The sequence below is a fragment of the Asterias amurensis genome, chromosome 19 (genome assembly GCF_032118995.1).
Source record: "Asterias amurensis chromosome 19, ASM3211899v1".
NCBI classification, from domain to species: domain Eukaryota; kingdom Metazoa; phylum Echinodermata; class Asteroidea; order Forcipulatida; family Asteriidae; genus Asterias; species Asterias amurensis.
The window spans coordinates 3,080,181-3,105,795 of record NC_092666.1 but is presented as its reverse complement, the minus strand read 5'-3'; the positions used below and the strand labels follow the sequence as shown (position 1 = coordinate 3,105,795).

The 25,615-nt window shown below is 39.2% G+C and overlaps 1 protein-coding gene across 6 annotated transcripts in view; it reads right to left on the bottom strand.

Annotated features, from left to right (window-relative positions):
* The window catches only part of LOC139951283 (neural cell adhesion molecule 1-like), a 43,429-nt gene extending 18,907 nt beyond the window's left edge, over positions 1–24,522 (bottom strand). For all 6 annotated transcript variants that reach the window (XR_011787747.1, XM_071950086.1, XM_071950089.1 and 3 more), the window contains exons 1-14: positions 24,363–24,522; positions 19,020–19,172; positions 16,554–16,709; positions 15,937–16,077; positions 14,452–14,592; positions 12,492–12,910; positions 11,169–11,337; positions 10,129–10,334; positions 9,132–9,225; positions 6,364–6,546; positions 4,654–4,758; positions 3,638–3,796; positions 1,289–1,411; positions 298–425 (exon numbers count right to left, since the gene is read on the bottom strand). Coding sequence is in view for 5 of the 6 variants with exons in the window: in XM_071950086.1 (XP_071806187.1) it covers positions 298–425; positions 1,289–1,411; positions 3,638–3,796; positions 4,654–4,758; positions 6,364–6,546; positions 9,132–9,225; positions 10,129–10,334; positions 11,169–11,337; positions 12,492–12,910; positions 14,452–14,592; positions 15,937–16,077; positions 16,554–16,709; positions 19,020–19,172; positions 24,363–24,414 (2,229 nt within the window). In the remaining variant the exon portion in view is untranslated. The remainder of the gene's footprint in view (positions 1–297; positions 426–1,288; positions 1,412–3,637; positions 3,797–4,653; positions 4,759–6,363; positions 6,547–9,131; positions 9,226–10,128; positions 10,335–11,168; positions 11,338–12,491; positions 12,911–14,451; positions 14,593–15,936; positions 16,078–16,553; positions 16,710–19,019; positions 19,173–24,362) is intronic.
* Positions 24,523–25,615: the final 1,093 nt, after the last annotated feature.

Below are 25,615 nucleotides of genomic sequence, written 5' to 3'. Positions count from 1 at the left end.
CTGATTGTGTTTTGTACGTAAATTATGTAGTCGTGAATAGTCTTGAGCGACACAATTGGTTAACCAAGTTGGAAGTCAATATAAACCACAAGGGAAACTGACTGGGTAAATTTTGAAATGATTTTTGGGGTTGAAACTTTGTCGCAACTTTGACACTAGTCACCAAAGCTTATCATCTACAACACTGTAAATGGAAAAATCTTACAGGACCCGACCCTTTCTGCACTATGAACACCCAGCAGGGTGGATACGTGCGGATTACAAGTCTTATTATTATTATTATTAATAGCTGCTTACCTGTGAGTAGACGATCTCATAAGCATTTATAGGAGAGCCTCCGTCATCGTATGGCTCAATCCAGACTATCTCATACATCGTATCCCTATCCGGCTCCCTCTCAAATATCTGTGATTCGCCCGGTGGACCTGGGTACAGAGAAAAGACAAAGTAAATGACAAGTAAAAATGATAACAATAAAGGGTTTAGGTAAAGACACAAAACACAATAATAATATCTTAATTCCACACCATGCAAAGCTTCAACCAACCCTTGAAACAAATTGAAAGGATTTGGGTACTTTTTTTTCACACAAAACATAATGTCCACAGATTTACATTAAACTTACACTGTTTGAAGCGTACCTTAAAATATTAGTTGCTGAGGTGCTGTAGTTTTTGAGAAAGAGTAAAACAATGTCATGAAAATACGCTTTTACATGCTAACAAAATTTTTGCCTCATGATCACTGAGACGAAAATCATTTCCGTGACATTGTTTGACTTATTTTTCAAAACCTACAGCACCTCAGCAAGTAATATATTTTTAGGGAAGCTTTCTACTATCATCATTTTCAAACTGTGTAAGTTTAATGTAAATCTGTGGACATTGTGTTTTTTGTCCTACTATAAAAGTACATAGACCCTTTAAACCAAAATTAGAAAGTATGAAGTATGGTAAAAAATAAATAAGTTTGAGAAAGCAGTTTAGATGATTCAACAATTACTTTGGTCCAGTGATTGGACTACAGGGCTTGCAACCACCAGGTTGCGGGTACAAATCCTAACAACCTAACGGCTGCTTTCACAATGACTAGAATAGGTCTAGCATGTAGAGTTACTGAAGCACACTTTCTTGATGCGTGCAACTCATAATCAAAGACCGTAAACCAATGTTTTTATGACATAGTGAGATTGCCCGTTGACAGCTTATATCCCCTTGTTTGAGTTTGCCGAGTTCCCATGATGGGAAGATCATCTAAACACACAAACAAACAAGTAAACAATATTTACCAAAATCAAGAGTTCGTTCCGTTTGATTGACCGACCATTCGCCCCAGCCGACCTGGTTGATGACAGCGACGCGGAACTGATAGATACGATCTGGACGTAGACCAGTCACTATGACATCAGCAACTACAAAAAAGATAATGAAAATATATGACAATAATGATATTAGTGGCTTCTTATGAAGCGCTCATATCTGTGACTCATTCATTCATTTATTCATTCATTCATTCATTATTCATTCAGTCGATGCCTTGCAAACACGTTGGTCTTCCATTGCTGTACACAGCTCCTCCTGTCAAAGGCCAGAGTCCTGGCACAAGTGACAAGGTGTCCACATACATGTACATGTAGGGGGTTTGTGGTCTGCCACGGGAACAGTGTCCCCCTGAGCATGCTGAGTAGGGACCCAAAGCACCAGCCTGCTCACTGCCAGCTCAGTATGTCCGAGGCAGTGACCTGCTAATCTCAGCCTTCTTGTCCTAATCTTGGTGCTAACTCTCGGTAGTCCACCATAGAGCTCCAGGTTTGCGACGCTGAAAGCACTTTAACAAGTTTGAGACCAATTCCTTTACATAGCACCATGTCATGGTTTACAAGGTGCTGTGGTGCAATATGCAGCCAACCAAACAAGGAACACCTACTCCTTTACATGGCACCATGTCATGGTTTACAATGTGACGTGGTGCAATATGCAGCCAACCAAACAAGGAACACCTGCTCCTTTACATAGCACCATGTCATGGTTTACAATGTGACGTGGTGCAATATGCAGCCAACCAAACAAGGAACACCTACTCCTTTACATGGCACCATGTCATGGTTTACAAGGTGACGTGGTGCAATATGCAGCCAACCAAACCAGGAACACCTACTCCTTTACATGGCACCATGTCATGGTTTACAATGTGACGTGGTGCAATATGCAGCCAACCAAACAAGGAACACCTACTCCTTTACATGGCACCATGTCATGGTTTACAATGTGACGTGGTGCAATATGCAGCCAACCAAACCAGGAACACCTACTCCTTTACATGGCACCATGTCATGGTTTACAAGGTGACGTGGTGCAATATGCAGCCAACCAAACAAGGAACACCTACTCCTTTACATGGCACCATGTCATGGTTTACAAGGTGACGTGGTACAGTATGCAGCCAATCAAACAAGGAACACCTACTCCTTTACATGGCACCATGTCATGGTTTACAATGTGACGTGGTGCAATATGCAGCCAACCAAACAAGGAACACCTGCTCCTTTACATAGCACCATGCCATGGTTTACAAGGTGACGTGGTGCAATATGCAGCCAACCAAACAAGGAACACCTACTCCTTTACATGGCACCATGTCATGGTTTACAATGTGACGTGGTGCAATATGCAGCCAACCAAACAAGGAACACCTACTCCTTTACATAGCACCATGCCATGGTTTACAAGGTGATGTGGTGCAATATGCAGCCAACCAAACAAGGAACACCTACTCCTTTACATAGCACCATGCCATGGTTTACAAGGTGACGTGGTACAGTATGCAGCCAACCAAACAAGGAACACCTGCTCCTTTACATAGCACCATGTCATGGTTTACAATGTGGCCTGGTGCAAAATGCAGCCAATCAAACCAGGAACACTGGGGTGAACCCCTTCTCTTTTCAATGTGCACTGGGTTCTTTCATATACATTCAAAAAAAATCATTCATTCGTTTTAATTCTACATCATTGCAAAAAATAAGAAGCTGAGGTACATTTTACCTATGGTGGCAGAGCCTTCAGTATCGCTGCCCCCTCCTTATGCAATAAGCTTCCATCATATCTTAAGGACTGTTCATGTACTGACATTTTTAAGCGTCATTTGAAGACATATCTTTTTAGGCAATATTATTTTAAATAATTGTTTTTGTAGAGTTGTTTCTACTTTTTCACTGGCTGGTCCAGATTTGCCTTGTAGCTTTTTTGTAATTGTCTTTTTAAACCGTTTTCTTCAGAAACCCTCTGTATTGTAATGTTGTATTTTGTAAATTGTTTTTTTACCTTTGTATCTAGCGCTTTGAGGCCATATTTGGCAATTTGGCGCTTTATAAATATCTTTGAAAGGGGTTTGCAAGAAACAAGCTTGTCGAGTGCGAACCCCCTCATTTATATTATTTGTGCTCCTAGTTAAATCTACTTAAAGCACAAATAACAAAAACAATCATTTAAGTTTTTGAATTTTGTGATGTGTTTTTTTCAAGGAAATAGTGAGGCTAGATGGAAACAATAGTCGGGTACCCTTTTCTGAAATAACACTTTTATCATTGTTACTTAAACAGGGAACCATGTGAGGGTGGGAGGTATATGTAACTTACTCATAGGTCTATAGAAGGAGTTGCAGGACTCTTCCGATTCGTCAGCGCCATCGACGCAATCGCTGTATTTATCACAGACATAGGCTAGAGGGATACAGGGATTGACTCCGCCATCCCTCACAGGACATTTGAAGCCTCCTGGGCAATCATCGTCAGGATCTGTGGGCAAACCATCAATTGATCAGGGGATACAGTAGGCGAAAAAAGTGGCTAAGCACAACAAAAGTATGCCTACCAGATTAAGATTACCACCAAAACACTACTGACAGAAATGCCGGATAAAAACTTAAATATTTTTACATAACCACATTACTTCAAGATGAAATGTTTTCGTAAAATGCTTTATACATGTACTATCGAAAGCTGTTGTTGGTTTCGAACCAAAGTTTTTATTGCCAATAATTTTAAGAGTGATTACGAAACGTATACCTTCCCTTTAAAGCAAAAACAAGTGACTAAGCAAAACAAAAGTGACTAAGCATAACAGAATAAGGCTAAATTATTCCACATGTTCAATCTGTGACAGGTGTCCAGCTCATTTCTGCAAAGCAGACAATCATTTACGCATCTGTTTAAAATTGGGCTCAGTCCTCAATTTCATAATAACAATGATTAAGATTTACATGGTGCTTTATCTTTGGGCGTCTCAAAGCCCTTAAATCATTATTTATTTCCAGACGACAGGTTTTTGAAGTTTTTGAATAATGATAGCCATTTACACTGCCATTTTAAATTTATCAATACCAGGGGTTATGGGCGAGCAGAGAGAGAGGCTACCAGCCAATAAAGTCATCGTATGGGAGCCCACTCACAGCAGGCGTGGCCCCGGAAGACCCACCAAGACCATGCTCAAGACCCTGATCGAGGATGCAGGAGTAATCAACAAGGAGGAGCTAATCAGCTGTACGGAGCCCGACTCTAACATGCGGCAACGCGACAACTTGGGTCGACTGAGTGAGTGGTTCAGTGAGAGAGTGATCACCCCTGGTAATTAGGTTAGGATATTGTAGACTTACTGCAGTTAATTTCATCACTGTTATCCAGGCAGTCCATCAGCCCATCACATCTTCGCTCCTTCTCCACGCACAGTCTACCACACTGAAACTCTGTCGGCTGACAAACTGTGAAACAAAAATAATAATAATAATAATAACAACAGACAATTTCTATATAGCCCTTTTCAAGCCCGAGGGTGTCTCAAAGCGCTTTTGACATTACTACCCCTAGTCACTGGGTCTTAAATCATTCCTTTAACCATCTCAGCTCCCCGGGGAGTATACAGCCTGTGCGCAATTATGCGCTACTCGGCTAAACCAATCACAAGAACCATCTCTGCCCTCACAGGTACCCATTTACCCCTTGGTGGAGAGAAGCAATTATAGTAAAGTGTCTTGCTCAGGGACACAAGTGTCACGCCCGGGATTCGAACCCACACTCTGCTGAAGTATAGTGTTAGCCAGAGGGGTGTCTGGGTGTCTTTTGGACACCCTGTTTTTAATTTGGACACCCTGTTTCATCTGTCATTTACATGTAAACTTATTGTAAGTGAACAATTTGGACACCCAGTTTTAAAATTTCCAGCAAATTTTGACACCCTTGTATCAAATCCTGGCTAAAACCTTGTGCTGAACAGAAGCATCAGAGCTTGAGTTCAGAAAAGCACGAAAGAGAAAGTCAGGGGGGGCTGATACTGTACGTCATGGAGGCAATTGCCTCAATGCTCCTTGTTCATTGCCCTGGTGCCCCTTGAAAAATTTAGAGGTGCCCCTTATAGAGGTGCCCTTTAGTGAGGAAGTATAAATTTTAAGTATAGATTGTTTTTCAAGTACTGTACATTAGATAACAAATTTATTCTCTGTGGTTTGTGAACAAATGTTACCCCAAGCACAGTGAACTTCTCCTATGGTTTCTCCAGAACCCAATTCTTAACAAGGTAAACTATTCGCTTGTTGAAATTCATCAAATTTGATTTTTAAAATTAAAAAAAAAAGAGAATGAAGTTAGGCTAAAATAATTTGAAGCAAAATATTTAAACTATCAAAATTTTAGTTATTTATCATAATAAAATTGGACAGCATGCATTCCTAATTTAAAAAAAACTTCTTCTACATGAAGATAAACCTGCAGCCGATTTCACGAAACGCTAGGATTAATCCTTATCTCGAGTTAGGACGAGTAAGTAGTCCTAACTTAAGTTTTTCATGTTACAGTGCAAGCCTGGGACTCGTCATAATTTTTAAGATTAAAGGAACACGTTGCCTTGGATCGGTCGAGTTGGTCTTTGAAAAGCGTTCTGTAACCGTTTGTTGTAAAATGTATATGGTTAGAAAGATATTGTAAAAGTAGAATACAATGATTTACACAAATATGCCTCGAAATTGCATGATTTTCTTTTTACCCTGTCGACTAACATGGTCGGCCATTTATGGGAGTCAAAATGTTGACTCCCATAAATGGCCGATTCAAAATGTTGACTCCCATAAATGGCCGACCGTGATAGTTCGCGACGTAAAAGGAAAACCGTGCAATTCCGAGTGATACTTGTGTGGATCATTATATTCTACTTTTAAAACATCTTTCTAACCAATGCATTTCATAACAAACGGTTTCAAACGCTTTTAATAGACCAACTCGTCCGATCCAAGGCAACGTGTTCCTTTAATCCTAAGTTAGGAAAAGTTTGGTGGAATCGACGACAGCAGTGCAACTTGATGATTATTACTCACGGTCTTGGAACTCTTGGTACTGCTGGTTCGGTTGACCGAAAACTCCGTACGCAACAACGTAACCCAAGATCCTTAGATATTCTGGGTAATCTGCGCCGACCTCGACGGGGTCATCGAAGGTGACCTTTATGGTGGTTGAGGTCGTCTCCAGCGCTTGAATATTCCTGGGCTTCTTCATTGTATCTGGAGCAGAGATATCAACAAATTAGACAACTTACATATGATGTCAGGAGGTCAAATACATGTAGTGCCCTCGCTTGTGGTCAAAGAAAATTCTATTGTTTGACCTTAGAAATGGAGGCATTATGTAAGGGGTCAAGTTATATTGATCTGATTTGTGACATCACACTTTCATAAGCAACTATTAAATATTGATTTTCACCATGTTCACTTTAAAATTAATCTTACCTCTTTGCAAAATTAACCCTGTTCCACCAAAACGTGGACGTGTACGTAAATCGCCACGGGATTTCTAGACTGGCCTAAAGCAGAGCCATATATTGAGAGAGTTGCGAAAAATTCTGATTCAAAGATATTTAGCAGGGAAAAAATAAACTGCATGGGCAAACACGGGGTGCCACAGATTACTCTGCCAACTGGGTTGTGCTGAACTTGGACCAAAACATGGCTTTCAGCAACAGCGCGAAGAACAAAAACCTTTTTTTTTTTAAATTTATTATGATGGTTTATTAAAAAAATTGCTCATTGCAGCCTACTGGCTGAATTACAAAACAGTAAACGGTGTATAAAAAGTTCATTTAAAGTAAATGCACAAGAAATGCACAAAGCACATAAAAATAATGCACAGAAAGAAGCACATTGACCACGTAGGACATGAAAAATCAATGTTCAAAATGCACACAAATATACACAAAGTTACAAGAATAGAGGGAGTTTACTTAAAGACTTATTGATAAGTCTGTTGAAGTAGGGGACTGGACTGTTACTAAGTAGAGCAGTTTTACATGGAGAGTTCTTTTGGATCTAAGAGTCATAGAATGTGAGCTTTTGGGTTTGACAAACCATTCGTTAAATCACTCTCTGTCTCAACTCTCTCAATCATGTCAATACACAGCTCTACTTTTTACACAGGTGAGAACAGAATGTGAAGTGCTTTCAATATGTAAATAATAATAATACTAATAATAATAATAACTAGAGATTGAGAGTTTGTGAACAAACTCAAGGTGTTCGGTTTCCGGGAGTAAAAGCCTGGATTCAAAAACAAATATTACACCTTGCTTTGTTCTCAAGATTTGTAGTAAATGGTTCAAATTACAAAAACTGTCAAAACCACATGATTACGTCATCTAGTAAAAGTGTATGTTTGGTGACGTCATCGGTAATATTTGTTTTAAACCAGACCTTTGCCAGACTTGTATGGTGTGATGGTAAAGCATCAAAGGATGTTTATTTCGACCTAAAAGACAATAAACCACGCCCTTTCAAATCATTTCACAGTCACTTCCCGTTTAAACAGGTCAAAAGGTCAACGAAAGTTCACCAACATATCCATCTCTGTCAAGTACGTAAAGCCCTTTCATATGATGTACAGATTGTCAAAATAGCTTATGTAGTTTAGGAAATATGAACTTAGGAAATATTAACTGACGACTGAAGAAAAGACTGTAAGGGGCATGTATGTTTTAACCGCCTTGAACGAAGACTATTCTTCATGAAGCTTTTTCGCGCTCTATTGATAATATTTTCAAAAAGAAGTAAAAAAAAAATGTGGATCAAAAATAATGATTTTTTGAAATAATAATTTGAATTTTTATTACTCAAGAATGGATGATGTCATCATGACCTAACTAACACATTATTCCACTCCTAATGCATGTCTAACTATGTGCGAAGTTTCAAGTTCATTTGAGTGTGCTTTTGTTCGAGGACAAGGGACGAAGAGAAGAAGAAGATGAAAATCTGGATTGTTTTATTGATTTGTTTGTACTAAAGTTTTTTTAATCCGGCAGTTTATTTTAGCAAGACCACTCCTAATTGCTTGGGCCTTATGCTTTAACCATTCTGTTTTCTTTGAATGTTTTGTATTGTAACATCCATGTCTGTGCATGGAGGTAGAAATAGATTAGGTTACGTAACGTCCTTTCCTACTAGAGAAAGTTTGAAAGGGCTTATGTTATTTCAGAGATTTTTTTTCTTCAAAATATTTAACTCAAAATAACTTGGATAGTTGTTTTAAAAAATAATCAAAACAATTGATGATTCAAGAAGTAATAGATATCGTAATACTGACGTGAATTCCGTGGGCCCAAAACGCCCTTCACCCGGGGGGAGTGGTCGATCGATGTAACGTATCTATTCTTCTCGGTGTTTAACCAAAACATGACCAATGTTCGTAATTTTGTACTGAAGATTATCACGCGGAACCCAATTCAAAGCTATAGTAACAACGCGTAATCTAAGCGCGCGTACGTAATCTAAGCGCGCGCGCGTACACACAACCCACGCGCATCATACAGATTCTTCACAAAGTTTTTGAAAAAATATTTCAAACCTCAAATTTTCAATTGTTAAAGTGTCTATAATTGTATTTTAACGATTTTTAACAAAAAGGCATTTATGAATGGGAACAAAAGAGAAGTGACTCGTTCTTAAACGTCCATTTAAAACCTTGCAGGGTCATTGCCGTGCGATAAAGGCGGCGAGGGCCTTTATCACACGGCCGCGGACCCTGCCGGCTTTAAACGGCCGTTAAAGAACTTGTCGCTACACTTTTATTCCCTTAATAAATACTCAGTTCAACTTACAAGCTCGTTCAAACTGTATGCGATGAAGAGCATTGCCGTACTTGTTTCTACCCTGGCATTGGTATGGCAAGAAGTCATTCACTCCTGTATCAACCTATGGAAAGTATAACAATAATATCAAGTTATTAATGGATGATATTGTTGCACCCAAAAAGTTGCTCACTGCAATGGCGTCTGTTGCAATTTAGTTTCTTAATACTGCAATGTTTAGATATGTAAATTTTCCATTTTTATCTTTTTAATGGACAATAAATTAAATTAAATTGCAATGCAAGATTCTCAGAAGCACTATATTTTTCCGTATTCCACTCGCGCTTGTGTGATAACTTATAATATTACTAAAGTAGTAATCACTCGGAACCCAGGGATAATGCATATAGTACAACAAATCTGTGAACATTTTTACTCAAATTGTCATCGAAGTTGCAAGAGAATAAGGACAAATGAAAGAAAAAAAACACAATTTTTTGCACAAATTTGTTTGCTTTCAGATGCCTAAAAAGTGCATCAGGCCTGAAGTCTTTTAATATTTGAGTGAGAAATTACCTCTTTTTAAAAACTATACATTACTTCAGAGGGAGCTGTTTCAATGTTATATACTATCGCCAGCTCTCCATTGCTTGTTATCAAGTCAATTTTTATGTTTTCACTGTTTACCAATGTGTCCAGTGCCATCAAATGCCAATGTGGCAGTGTCATGGCTGAGCGGTTAAGAGCACCGGATTCAAGCACCGGAGACACTTGCTACATAAAATTGGGGAGGTAGTGCTTTCTGCTCTACCGGCTAGGCTTCGAATTGAAGATACCCAAGCCTACATTCATATGGACTGTGAAAGGGGTAACCCTGTTTCAGCCCTAGGAGTAGGTGGCAATGGCCTCTGGAAAAAATAATTGTAGCCCACACCTTGAAGTGGCCTTCAGGCCTTGTGTGTCAGGCGACTTACATAACAAAAAAAACAAAAAAAAACAACTACTAATTTCATTGTTTAGGACTTACATAGAGAGTGCTTGAACCGTTTCTGAAGTCGTAGATGGTGGCATTTCCAGCGACGTCACCGACCGTGCCGTAAAGCGGTTGGCTATTGACGTACCACCTGACTGAGGGTATGGGAAAACCATACCAGTGACACGTCATGTTGATCTGGCGACCAACCCATGAGTATACCTTACCGGGCGTATAATCTAGGTTGATGATGGGTGCGTCTGGAAATAAGAAAGGGTACAAAAAGTAAAGTCTGCCAAAAGCAATTATGGTTTCTCAGGCCGCTGTTTATATCCAGTTTCCTTGGCTTTAAAGGGAAGGTGCACTATTGGTAATTATCAAAGACCAGTGCTCTCACTTTATGTATCTCAACATTTGCATAAAATAACCTGTGAAAATTTGAACTCAATTGGTCATCGGAGTTGGGAGAAAATAATGTAAAAAACAAACTACCTTGTTGGACGAATTTGTGTGCTTTCAGATAGGAATAAAAGACTTCTAGCTAGAAATCTTTTAAAAGACTTCTAGCTAGAAGTCTTTTACTATTTTAGTGAGAAATTGCCTCTTTTTCAAAAACTATGTTTCTTCAGAGGGAGTCGTTTCCCACAATGTTTTATACTACCAACAGCTCTCTAATGCTAGTACCCAAGTAAGTTTTTTAAGTTAATATTTGTTTTGAGTAATTACCAAACGTGTACCTTCCCTTTAAACACTGCAAATGTTTGTATTCCCTCTGGTTAGAATGCCAGTCTATTGCAGAATACTCCCCAGCTCTCGCCGGTACCCACTTGTCAGTTTATACTCCGGGATGGAGAGAAGCAATTATGATTAAGTGCCTTGCTCTACGACACAAGTGTTGCAAATGACCAGGCCAGGATTTAAACCCACTTTCTGTGAACTACATAAATTGAGTCCAATAATGATTTTAACACTTAAAAGTGTCTTGTTTAAGGACACGAGTGTCAAGACCGGGTCTCAAACCCACACTATGCTGATCAGAAAAACACCAGTGTAAATAATAAAGTCACCTTCAAAATCACAGGCCTACAACTTACATCTGACATTCAGCATGCTGTCAACTGCTGCGTACCCGCCGTTGTTTCTGGCAAAGCAAGTGTAGGGTCCTTCGTCCCCTCGATGAATCCCATCAATAGTGAGTGAGATACTTCCTGGGTTGCCAGTCCCCGATCCTGACTCGTCTTGTATGGTGATTCTGGAGTCAACCTAATATAGTTTAAAGGCAGTGGACACTATTGGTAAGTACTCAACATAAATATTAACATAAAAATGGGGAGCTACTGATAGTATAAAACATTGTAAGAAACAGCTCCCTGAAGCGACAAAGTTTTCGAGAGAGAAGTAATTTTCCACGAATTTGATTTTGAGACTCCAGAAATAGATTTTGAGGTCTCGAAATCAAGCATCTGAAAGCACACAACTTCGTGTGACAAGGGCGTTTTTTCATTTCATTATTATCTCACAACTTCAACGACCAATTGAGCTCAAACTTTCATAGGTTTTTTTTTATGCATATGTTGAGATACACCAAGTGAGAAGACTGGTCTTTGACAATAACCAATAGTGTCCAGTGTCTTTAAGAGAAATTACACACTCGTTAAAATCAGGTTTTCATTGTGCCTGTTATATTTTTTCACAGGACTCGGGAAAAAACTCAGTATACAGTGCTAACACACATCGGTGTATGGGTAAACAACCAGAATTAATATGTGGACATTGTGTTTTGTGTCAGACAAAAAGTACCCAAATCATCATTCATTAAAACCTCAGACAGTTTCGCTATTCCTATTGGTGGAGAGCGCGTCATGTGGGTGTGTATAAACCTTTGTTTATGACCAGTTAAAAGTGTTGAAACATGGACGTGAAACGCGAGCTTGCACCTGTTCTTATTAGATTGTTTCTTCATTCCTATTGGTCGAGAGCAACGGCTGAAACAGTTGTGCCACACGATACGAGTGACGCGCACAGCATTTCCTTATTAAGGAGTTGTTTACCCGATCAGGCCGAGGGCCTTACCATTTCATAGCTGGAGAGGCGTTGTGTTGAAAGAAATCATTGAACAATTATAATTTTTGTCTTTTTTTTACTTTTTGGCCAAAAAGTGTTGATGTTTTTGACCGAAAAGGTATTTATGAATGGGAATCAAAGTATGTTGAATTGGTTTTCAACTAGTGGTTTAAACCCGCCGAGGCCTGGTTCTTGATAATTTACCTCGACTTCGTCTCGGTAAAATTATCAAGAACCAGGCCTCGTTGGGCTTAAACCACTAGTTGAAAACCTCTTCACCATACATTGATTCCCTTATTTATCTGTACGTATTTGAAAATATGAAGTGAAAGAAAACCAACAAACAAACTAACCTGTACACCCATCGGCAGCCACTTCTCAAACCGTTTCCACTGCAGTACAAGATGCTCCTGATCTCCTCGTTGGATATCGCAGAAGAACTGCACTGTCTGTCCTTCCTCTCTCTCCAAAGTCACCGCCCTGGTCGGTGTCGGCGGGATATCAACAGTCAGCTCCCCGTCCCGTCGATCGAACCCCGCTTCATTCTCGACGTGACACGTGTATCGTTTCTCGTCATCTTCTTGGAGGTCCGTGATCATCAATCGCCGCCCTTCTTCTTGGACGATGTATTTGACGCCGTCATTGAGTTCGACGGTGCCATCGAACCATGTGTATTCAGGCTGCGGCTCTCCTATGGCCTCGCAGGTGAAGAACGCACTGGTTCCTTCAGTGGCGTTCTTGTTGATCGGTGGGTAGCTTATCCTTGGTTTGACTGTTCAACGTGGAAAACAGAGTTCTTTTCGTCAAATGAGATAAACATGAATGTGCTTACTTTCTTTAAAGGCAGCGGACACTACTGGTAATAAATCAAAATAACTTTTTGCATAAAAGCTTACTTGGAGTAATGGGGAGAGGTTGATACTATAAAACATTGTGAGAAACGTCTCCCTCTGAAGTTACGTAGTTTCCCGAGAAAGAAGTAATTTTCCACGAATTTGTTTTGCAGATTTAGAACTTGAGGTCTCGAAATCAAGCATCAGAAAGCACACAACTTCGGGTGACAAGTGTGTTTTTATTTTCACTATTATCTCGCAACTTCAATGACCGATTGAGCTCAAATTTTCACAAGTACAAACAATGTATGTGATGTTATAAATGCATATGTTGAAATACACCAAGTGAGAAGACTGGTCTTTGACAGTTACCAATAATTTTTGTTTTTGTGACCTCAGATTTAGAACTTTAGGTCTCGAAATCAAGCATCAGAAAGCACACAACTTTGTGTGACAAGTGTGTTTTTATTTTCACTATTACATGTATCTCGCAACTTCGATGACCGATTGAGCTCAAATTTTCACAGGTACAAACAATGTATGTGATGGTATAAATGCATATATATGTTGAAATACACCAAGTGAGAAGACTGGTCTTTGACAGTTACCAAAAGTGTCCACCGTCTTTAAAAGCACTGGACACCCAAAATACCATTCTACATCCGATTGGAGCTAGTATCCTGCTGATTTTCGTTCAGCAGAAAGAAAATTTCTAAGCTCTTTAAGCAGCTTTATGAAAATGGGACCATGTTTCAATTGACTTTTGTTAACTGAGGACTGCACAACTGACTATGCTTTACATCAGGTGATCAAGAAAGTAGAAAATTTCACTAGTCAGATAGTCGCCCAGGCCTACATGTATGTACCTACACCATGTACTCATAAGCAGGAGACCATGGTGTCTTTCCTTTTTTTGAAAAATGTTGATGGTGTAAATGTTATATTTTTTATACAATTTGAACTGAGGGCCTCCATGGAAAGCAGTGCTAGGCGCTGATCAGAGTTTACCCTCATTAAAGATGACATAAATAAAATAATTAAAATATTGTTCTCTTCGTGAACAGGTGGCTCTCTGGACATGTACGTAGTTCATTCAACCGATCCAGAGACAACTCAGAAAGTCACTCGTCTTCAAACATACACTATAATCAGAGTCCAACAGTTTTGGTCTTGAGTTACTGACTGGTGTTGGGCTCACTTTATCTATTTACTGTCAAAATACAAACTTGTTAAGGCTGTTTTCTTATTTACAAACTCGTTTTATAATTGTTAACTGTCTGGTTTACCTTGTTTACAATGTATTTGTTTACAAAATTGTGAACTTGTTAACAAACTTGTTTACCATTAGTAATTATTGCCAAACTTTGTATCTGAAATGCTTATTTACATGTACATAATTGTCTACAAAGTGTTTACCCTTTTCCAAGTTTTGTTTAAAACTTCTTTACGAACTTGTTTACTTGTTTACAAACTTGTTTACCTTGAACGTCAGCAAAGATCCGAAGGTTCTTGGAGGCGCCAACATTTGGGACAGTCCCCTGGCAAATATAATCCCCTTCGTCATCTAGAGTGACGTTATCGATCGTCAAGCCATACATTGGAGTGATTAGAAAGCGCCCTCCTGTGACAGAAAAAAACAAAACATTGTTACACGTTAACTATAGTTATCTTTAGCATGAAACCAAGATGCCTCTCACAGTGCCAAGGTTGTCTATTAAGTGATACTTCAAGGAGGCAACAAAGGCGATTGCTTTGTGCCCTTGAAATGTTCCAGTAGAAATTTACAATGTCCTCATAGGATGCCCTTTACCAAGGAGCAAATGCCTTGGTGCCCTTGCCGTTTCAAAAACGAAGCATAGAGCAGCATTCACTGCCAGAAACACAGGGGCAAACTAAGGACACAAGTGTCAAGACTTGAACACAAACCTACACTATGCTGATCAGAAACACCAGTGTGCAAAGCCCCAATCATTTTTTGGTTTCTTTTTTTGCTACAAAGACACCAAATAAACACCATTTTAACATTGAGTGACTTTTTGCTCTAGAATTGCAAGGGTCGTGGGTTCGAATCCCACCCGAGTAATATGCCTGTGATATTTTTTCACAGGACACGTGAAGTTACTGAGTACACAGTGCTAACACACATTGGTGGTGTATGGGTAAACACCAGAATTAATAACTTTTTGCAGTTCTTGTATTTGACAAACTCAAGCACTTTTAACTCATCATTGCTATACACCATACAAATTTACATTTTTCTCGATGAGTGCCCCTTGGTTACCAGAGGAAAACTGCAGTGCTCCTTCAAGACCTGTATACAATTGAGAAAACTGCTATTGCCTCTCACGGTGCCAAGGTTGTCTATTGAGTGATACTTCAAGGAGGCAACAAAGCCGATTGCTTTGTGCCCTTGAATTGTTCCAGTAGAAATTTACAATGTCCTCATAGGATGCCCTTTACCAAACGAAGCATAGAGCAGGGATGCCAGGGACTTTTCCTTCAGAGCCTGAAACAAATTTGCTGCGAAGGAAAGGAGGCCACCCCCCCCCCAGACGCCAAACAATAACAAAAAAACATAACAGAAAAAAAAACAGAAAATTCTGACGGCAAGTTGGCGGCACATATCTTTTCTTTGGCCAGATGAAATACGGAGCGCCGGAAATCTGTTTTCAATAAAATATATTTTCTCCGGCCAGATGAAATACGGAGCCCCGGAAATCTGTTTTCAATAAAATATATTTTCTCCGGTCTAATGAAATACGGAGCGCCAGAAAAATTTGGGGTAAATTTTAAAAAGCCGGAATTCTGGCAATAGCCGAAAAACTGGCATCCCTGATAGAGGCATGTGTCATACATGTACATGTTTAGTCGTCCACAAAATCCAAAGTAAACTTTCCTTATCATAAGAAAAGTTTACTTTGCATTGTGTTGCGACTAAACAGGTAAGTTTTGAAATGAAACTTACCATTCAGAATGGGTCCGTTGGGACCCAACCAGTCTACAATGGTGTCCGGGTCTCCTTCCATAGTGCAATCCAAGTTACCAGCTTCATGATAGATCAACACTTGCTGCTTCTCAGCTGCCTCATAGGGGAACGACACTTGCTCTGATAGAAGAAAAAAAAAAAAAAAACCCATAATAATTACAATGGGTTTTGGGCTGTTGTGGCAAAGCAGTCCTGGGGAGGTGGAATCAAGTTTTGTAATTTACAGAATGTGGGTTTGAATCCCGGCCTGATCACTCAAGTGTTGCACTTGTGTCCTTGAGCAAGGCACTTAATTTCTTATTAATTACTACATTGTATAAGAAAAAGGTTAATTACTACATTGTATAAGAAAAAGGAACTACAATTACGGTACAAAAATAAAATAACTTAAATGAGAAGCTGTTCTAACTGAAGGCATTGATGGCGATGCTAGAGCAGATGTCTTACCACTAGACCACTGAAACTAGGGCCCCATTGCTAGAGGCAGTCCATTGATGTTGATGGATTCAGCATCACCGTTAGCCTGGCAATCATACCCTCCCTCCCAGCTCTCAATGATGTTGTTAATTACAGATTACATTAATATTATTACTTACTGAAGACATTGATGTTGATGGATTCAGCATCACCGTTAGCCTGGCAGTCATAGCCTCCCTCCCAGCTCTCAATGATGTTGTTAATCTGAAGACGAGTGACTTTCTGAGCTGTCGCTGCATCGGTTGAATGAACTACGTACATGTCCAGAGAGCCACCTGTTCAAAGAGAGAAAAATATTTTATTCATTTTTTACTCCATTTATGACATCATTAATGAGGGTAAACTCTGATTCATAAATACCTCAGACAGTTTCGCTATTCCCATTTGTGGAGAGCGCGTCACGTGGGCAAGGTGGGGGTGTTAAAACCTTTGATAATGACCGATGTTTATAACCGGTTGTGAGCGGATACTCCGCGCTAGTCTTGGTGCAAGACGTTTCTTGTTACGGGCGATGCGGGCGTGTCGGTAAGTTGGCCGCGCTGTGTGATAGGAAAACGAGAACATGTTCCACCAAGACTATATGCGCATGCGAACGGAGCCGAAAACAGTCGGAAATAGAGGCGTCATCTCAGTCATAACAATGCAACACATGGCCTTTGCTTTTTAAATTGTTTCTCTGTGAAGCACCTTGAACATCTTTTAGGCGGACTTTGGCGCTACATTATATAAGTTTTCGTTATTTTTATTATTATTATTAATTGCGACTAATTTTTAATTCCCAAGATTCATTTTTCTCTTCAAAAACTAGGCCTAGACGACTAGTGAAATTTACTACTCGACTAGTCACGCTAGGCCTGGACGATATGACGATAATATCGTCACGATACGATATTGAAAACAATATCGCCAATATCGATGTTGGTTTTGAATTTATCGAAATATCGTCTCAAAACGATATTTTTTTTCATAGACGATATCTTTCAAAATATCGAGTATTTCCCACGCATTTCTTACAATCTCACAGGTAAATAAGATTTGTTAGGGCTGATGCCGTCTTTTACGACTTCGAATGAAAGTTGTGGCTGAACGCATACCTTCATATCTAGACATGGTGGTCTCTCTTTGCAGCGCTGAAGCATGACCAACGTTCTTGAACCGTTTATGTGCTGTGTGAATACCCGGAGCAGTATCTATCACCTCGATCCCACTGTTATTATGGTACTTTATTATTAGGGGATGCATGAACTGAGTGCTGCCGTGGCCAAGCGTGGGTGCAAAGCTGTAGGGGAAATTCCCTTGACCAGAAATCCCACGTTGTCGTCAGGAAATGTCAGACCATGTCGGACGCACTGAAAATACGGGTCCAACTACTTGCCGTCAACTACTTGCCAACTCAACGTCAACTCGCTAGGTGCCGTAAACTCACCATCAAAACCTCCAGTAATTATTTAAAATCCTCAAAAGAGTCATAGAAATGTAAAGTATTAGCCAAAAGAGAATTTTTACTAGTTTTGGTTACATTTCGGTAATAAAATGAGGGTTTTTTTTATCGTGAAAACAATTATCTTGAGGCGGCAAAAGCCGTCAGCCGCCATCTTGCTTCTTCACAGAGCTTGTATTGTACATCATGGACAACAGAGGGCGCTTTCCTGCATTTGGAACTGTTTTGGCCATACAGCTATATAAAATAGCATCGGTCGTGTTGACGGTGAGTTGACCAACACAAGCGAATCGACTGTGAATATCCATGCACATGTATAGTGATGATTGTGAACGCATTGGAATAAAAATAGCGGCACCAGGTTTTTCCTCCATGGGTTTTTAGAGATCGCAACACTCCAATCGATTGAGGTACAAATATGATTTAATTGCTTCAGAGCCAGTGATGTAAAACAAACAAATATTACGTTTTCTGTTTCATGGAATATGGATGTAATGTTAATTCAGTAATTTTCATCAAGGCGGTTTGAATAAAATTTATCTAATTTAGGGCCTACGCAGTCCATTTTTTTTTTTTTTTTTTTTTTAACACAACAGTCATGTTTTGTTTGTCTTGTCTTCGTCCTTGCGGTAAAACTGTTTTTAGCGTGCGATTGGGCCATTGTTGTCCCCTTCTGAAGGGTACTTTCGATTTTCAAAAATCTTCACGATATATCGTCATATCGGCGATATTTACCTGACGATATATCGCCAGTCAAAATTTTCGATATCGTCCAGGGCTAAGTCACGCCTCTTTCAACTTTGCACAAAAAGTTGCTACAGTATGCACAACCTAATAAATGCATACCAGAAAAAGGTTACCAGCTACAATACAATTTTACATACAAAATGAGACTGGTATTCTGCTTATTTTTGCTTAGCAGAAAATTGCTAAGCATAATCCTCTGTTTAATTTAAGCAGCTCTATGAAGTTGGGCCCAGAACCAAACATGGCAAACTTCATAAAGCTGCTTCATAAAAAATAGTTGCTAAGCACAACATAATTATATATGCTTACCAGAAAAAGGTTACCAGCTAAAATACCATTTTACAATGTACAAAATGAGACTGGTATCCTGCTTACGGTGTACATTGTACATACTTACCTCCTCCGTATGTTCCAATAGGTTGACTATAGGGATTAATCCACTGGGGTTGTTCACCTGTTTGGGAGTTAAGGTTGGTACAGGTTACAGACGCACTGTCCCCTTCAGCAACGTTAAATGTAGCATAGATTGGCACTATCCTCAATGCACCATCTGAAAGTTTCACAAATTACAAAAACAAAAGATTATTTCATTCAACTTGAACTGGCATTACAGGTTTACATGTACTTTACATTGTCATCGTTTATGAAGTGACAATTGTGTACATAATACAAATAAATGAAAACTAAATATAATTTTATTTAAGTTTATTATTATTAAAATATTTTGTATTCTCATAAATTTTAGATGTATGTTTATAATGGCTCACTAATTTTTACCCCACACATGTCATGAAAACTAGTTAACTATAAATTATAGTTATACAACAAATCCTACTTAACTATAAATTCTTGAGCCTGCTACAAACATCCAGGATGACATGGATGAATGACACTTCACGTATCATGTCATGCATGTGTACCAGCCAGGCCTCGCACTTACGTATGTAAAGCTTTTTGTTAAGTAGCCAACTTGAATAGAAACATCCCTGGGAACTTTAAGTACATTTTAAATGTAAACATCCTTTCTGATGAATTAATGGTAGCTATCAGGGCCCAATTTCATAGAGCTGCTAAGCAAGAAAGTTTTCTTAGCATGAAATTTCTTTCTTGATAAAAACAGGATTACAAACAAAATTTCCATTTGTTGCTTATTGCTTGTTACCAGGTTACTGGTATTCAGCCGTTGTTTGCTTAAATGCTAAAAATCATGTGTAAATTTGGTTGGTAATCCTGTTTTTATCAAGAAAGAAATTTCATGCTAAGAAAACTTTCTTGCTTAGCAGCTCTATGAAATTGGGCCCTGGCTATCAAAACCCCAGTTTAATGGTCAAATGAAATTAGATTCACACACTAACAAAATATTTTAACACATCTTTATTTTTAACACAACATTTTGTTTACACATCCGAATAAAAACAATGAACATTACACAAACACATACAGGGTTGTCCTCTGGTTTTACCAAAGCATCAGGAACCCAATTATTTTTTATGTTTGGCGAAGCACGCTGAATTTAAAGGAACGTTACAGAATTGGTAAGAAACAAAAATCGTGAAGATCACAGATTTACATAAAACTTAACACGGTCTAACGATGATGATAGTTGAAAACATCCCTTGAAATATTTCTGTCTGAAATGTCATTTTTGATGAGAAATCAAGAATCTAACTTCGTGTTTGGAGTTTATCGCTCAGTGAGCGTTTCTTTCGTTTTCATTTTGGCATCAATGCAATGTAAAACTTGTAATCGGTTTTTCACTATTCTCTCAGGACCAAGACGGCCAATCGATCTCAAACTTCTACAGGTTTGTCAGTTTATGTATTATGGTGGATTACATAAAGTGCTTACAAACACTGTCAGCAAGAACCAATTCTGTAATGTTCCTTTAAGGTCTTTGGAATGTTGGAATGTTTTCCACTTGGTGTTTATCTCGGTTTTAAAAGCCCTAATTTACAGTCCAGAGCATTCTAATTTGTTCCTCTTTGCTTTTTGTAACAGAAGAAGAAGTGGGTTGCACAGATTTTACTTGCCAACAGGGCAAAATGAGAGTGGTTTTTATTAGGGTGCAGACACACGGCAGCTTTTACTTGCTTAAATAAAATTGTACAACATAGTATAGTATTGAAAAAACGAGTCATGCATACAATGTAGCCTTTAATGTCTGAAGTGAATGATTTCCCTTAGTATACAGTAGCATACTTTGAACAGTGTACATTATTAAAAAATCTGAACAAAAGTTGTTCGTTGATACCAAAAAAATACAATTTGGATCTCAAAGAGAGCACAAAGCAAGTTCAGTTAAAATGTTTAAAAATTGCTTTGCAAAATTGCTTGATCAAATCGTGGCATACAGTACATCCCACATCATTGTGATGTCAGGAGGAATAGTCTATACAACAAACAATTACAGTGCTGAGTGTAAACTATTGCAAATTATGTACAGTACAATGCCATCATACAAAATCACTTTGCGATGTCACTGTAGTGTTAATTTTGTATTCACATTCAAGACCAAATTCCAAAGTACAATCCCAGGCAACATATTATTATTAACAGACATAGGCTTTAGTTAATTATTGCCAAACAATGCACAATGGCAACATCACAACTCTCTATACAAACACAGTGCACCCGTCATGGCAGTTCAATAACTCTGTATTATTACAGACTATAGATGACCGCACTGAGTGGTACTGAATAGCAACTCCAAGTCTAGGTAAACAACTTTTGTGAACACCACACAGGTGTAACAGGTACGGACAAAGGAATACATTTCAATGCACAATCTTCTGACCAGCCACATTCAGTATGCATTCATTTGGTTGATTTTATGCAATGCATTGAAAATGAGAAACCTCAAACCTCAGGGCACAGTGATTATTTCCCCTGCATACATTACATTAATCAATGACACCCACAGCAACAGACCGGTCCACTTAAGCTTCGCCCCATCCTACGTATTGACCAATCACAACCCATTACACAGCCAAAAGTCTGACACTATAAAGTCCGACATGCATGCGCGTATGCTTGATTTAATGCAATGCATTGAAAATGAGAAACCTCAAACCTCAGGGCACAGTGATTATTTCCCCTGCATACATTAATCAATGACACCCAGAGCAACAGACCGATCCTCTTAAGCTCCGCCCCATTACGTATTGACCAATCACAACCCATTACACAACCAAAAGTCTGACACTATTAAAGTGATTTTGGGGTTGAACAAAGAATTGACTCGAGTAGGATTTGAACCAACGACCTCCGGATTAGTGGCCCGCTCTACCGACTGAGCTATCAAGCCCTATATTGGAGATAGCCAATATACATGTACAGTGTAGGGCTAGATAGCTCAGTTGGTAGAGCGCCGGCACGTTAATCTGGAGGTCGTTGGTTCGAATCCCACTCTAGTCAATTCTTTGTTCAACCCCCCAAAATCATTTACAAATTTACCCAGTCAGCTTCCCTTGTGGTTAATATTGATACTATTAAAGTCTGACATGCATCCACGCATGCTTTTAGGGTGTGTGGCAGAGTTGTGCAGAATGGCATTGGAGAGGTTCACGTGTTCTTGCTCACATGTGCGCCATGGGTGGAGCCTAATGGATTGGTCTATTGCTTGAGTGTGGTGCCCTCTCAAGGTTCCAATACAAACTTACATTTAACCCATACTGTACAATGTGGAAGTGCCCCTTAAGAAAAATAATGTGCCCCTTAAAGAGCGCAGCTCAAGGCCTGTACAAGTATTTTAATCTGGGCAAGTTTAAAAACATTAAAGTCACCTGGAAGTGGTATTTTTTCAAAATAAAGCTTTTGTCACTAATATGTGTTTTGATGAGTGGAATGTGAATAAACAGTTAACTAAGGTTTTAAAAAATCAGTTCTTATGTTATTTACAAATTTAAGAGTAGACCCCGACCTGAGAGGACGCTGTTCGTGACGTCAATCGAGGCAGACTTTGCCTGTAATGCGTAGAGTAAACACAATTGCAAAGTACATGTACGGACCAAGTTGTGAGTTGGCAATGCCGACTAGGTGTATTGCTGCTGAATGCAGAAAAACACTTCATGAAGCTGAAATTCCGTTCATATATTCATAGTGTCCCTCACTATATTCTCAAAGAGTTCACAGCTAACAAATATATCCACGGAAGAAATTATATCCTAAAATATGTCGAAGTTCTGCATTAGCGATGTTGATCATCGTGTACCAATTGATAGTGTGAGCCTAAGTGCGCATGGCTTTGAGTACAGTGCATTATCTTGTCGCTATTCGCCGTCAAAACAGGGTAGGTGCCGTTAACTCGCCTTCAACTCCTCCAATATACATTTTAAAATCCAGGAGGCATAAAATCTTCCAGCTCAAATAGAATTTTTATAAATTTCAGGTTGAATTTCGGTTACAAATATCAAGTTTTTTTTCTTGTAAAAATTCTAAGCGTGCAGCAAAATCGTCTGCCACTGTCTTGCTTTTTCACATTGCTTCTTGTACATGTGCGGACAACAGAGGGCACTTTCCTGCGCGCGTATATTTTTTTTCTTGGGACGGTTAGCATGCCTCATTTGTCCTAAGAAAAAAATACGCTTCCGGCGCATGGAGTCTTGGCACAAGACGTCTATGCTCGGTATACTATGTTCTGCGCTTTGTGTAAATTGCTCGCTGACTATTATCCACTGCTTAGTGGGTGGTTGACGCAAGTTGATGGCGCCGCCAGTGATCAGTGAAAGTGTTTACACGGAAGTTAGCGCACGACGTGGGGATGGGAAACGTAAATTTCAATTTTCATTTCACAAAATATTAACACCAAAGGAGAAAATTCAACAATTTTAAATAATGCAAACTTTGAGTTCCAACTACAAGTACAAGGAACATGTGAGTAAAAGTTCAGACTCCCGAGTTAGACAGAAATATTTTTAACAGCTTTTTGAAAAAATTTCGCAATGGTACGGGACCTTTATTTATACCCTGGACTCCGTTGCGTTGCCTGCAACGGAGGAGTCCAACCTGGGCTACCTACAGTACCAGATTCCCTTCACAAACTTTTTGTAATAAATAAATAAAAATAAAATCAAAAATAGGTCAGAGATAAAACTCACAAGTGATGACGCCCGACGACAACTGCCGGCAACAAATTTAATTTTTTGTATTTAATTAATTAAATCAACAATTCTAGCTACTGACAAAACAAAGGAAAAACTTCCGTATGGGGCCACCACTTTTTCATTAGAATATATATTTTTTTTATGAAATCTAAAATAGGTGTAATTTACCTCAAGTCAATAAAAAATATTCCTTTTTGTAAAAATGATTGAAACAGTGGTGGCGCCATACGGAAAATTATCCCAAAACAAAACCAACATATTTTTACAGAACAAGACAAGAATTTTAATTTTGCAAGAGAGAGAAGAAAGAGGAAGGCGGTGCCAGAAAACTGCCAAAATTGAAAACAAAATGGGCGTCTTTTTTATTTTATTTTTGGCAGGTAGATTGTTTTTACTTCATGGCGAACTTGTAAGTAGATAGAGGACCAGCATTTCCTTTAGAAAAGTGTAAAAATTAGCTTATCAATTTTAGTAACAGTTTAATTTGACATGTTTGACGCGGACAATATGAAAGTATTGTCCGGAAACTGGGCATATCCTTGACAGCACGTTGACATCTACATTATTTATATATATAGACTGAACACACAAATTAATTGTAAAAATGTGGTGTTTTTATCGTTTTATTCGAACTTTACCTGTAATGCTTGAAGCGTACACAATCAGAAGTAATATCCTCCACGAAAACATGATTCTTAACAATATTTACACATCAGAAACGGAGGGAAAAGAACGTTAACACAAACGTTATCTCACTGCTGAATTTTTGGTGAAATTAATAATACAAAATGTCAGCCAATCAGATGACGTCATTTTGACCTTTGCACTTTTTGTTTGTTATCAACAAAAGGATGAGGCGCTGACTGCTGACTGGTACCTGAATCACGCGCCTAAAATAGTAACTGTTTTGAAAACAATTATAGCAATATCTGACGCAGAAAAAGAACGTGTTTACCAACATTCTTTATATTTTGGGGGTGTTTCAACGTTGAAATAATGTCAAAAAAGGGCAGATAACGTGAAGCAACGTAGTTGCTCAACAGAGGGCGCTAGTCATCTTTTTTAAGACCAATGTATTCTCTGCATCACTGCAGCAGATTAATTATTTTGCAAGCCGAATTGCCATTGTTTGTATAGACTTGATGACAAGTCGTTAGGCGCTGCCTATTTGTCTGCTATTCATGCAACAGCACAGTGCGATGTTACCCATGCAACAGTCGTAGGTAGCGATTAGGCGCTGCCTATTTGTCTGCCTTTCATGCAACAGTCACAGTGCGATGTTACACATGCAACAGTCGTAGGTAGCGCGAGGCACTGAGCTCACACTGACTCAGGCCGTGTCCGAATTGGCGACTTCGGCTACAGCTACGGCTAGGGCGCGCGCGTCTGCTATTCTTCAACACTGACAGACGCGCTGATCTAGCCATAGCTGTAGCCGAAGTCGCCAATTCGGACACGGCCTCACACACACATACTGGGATCGAGGGTGTGTGTATCGTCCCCACAGCTACACCGCGCTGTAACTACACACCCCGCTTAACAATTACCGTCTTGACTTCAAGACTATTGTTTGTACGGTGCTGCCCGCCTGCAGTCGGGCTAGTGTAAATCGCATGTCCCGCGGGTAACCAAACTTATTCCTAGTAGGCCTAATAATGTGAAACAGCGAAGTCCCTGTGACACCTGCTCATATGTTTCGAGGCGGGTTTTTTGCTCACAATTCCAAAATGTAATAAATGTTATGTGCAAAGTAAATGACAGTTCCGAACATGAAATTTACGTGTACGGCTCACAGTGTACAATGAAACAGACGCAATAAAGAAAAACGGATTTAATCAAAGTGATAGTTATTGGCACAATTTCGTAGAGCTGCTTAAGCGGGAAATTCCTC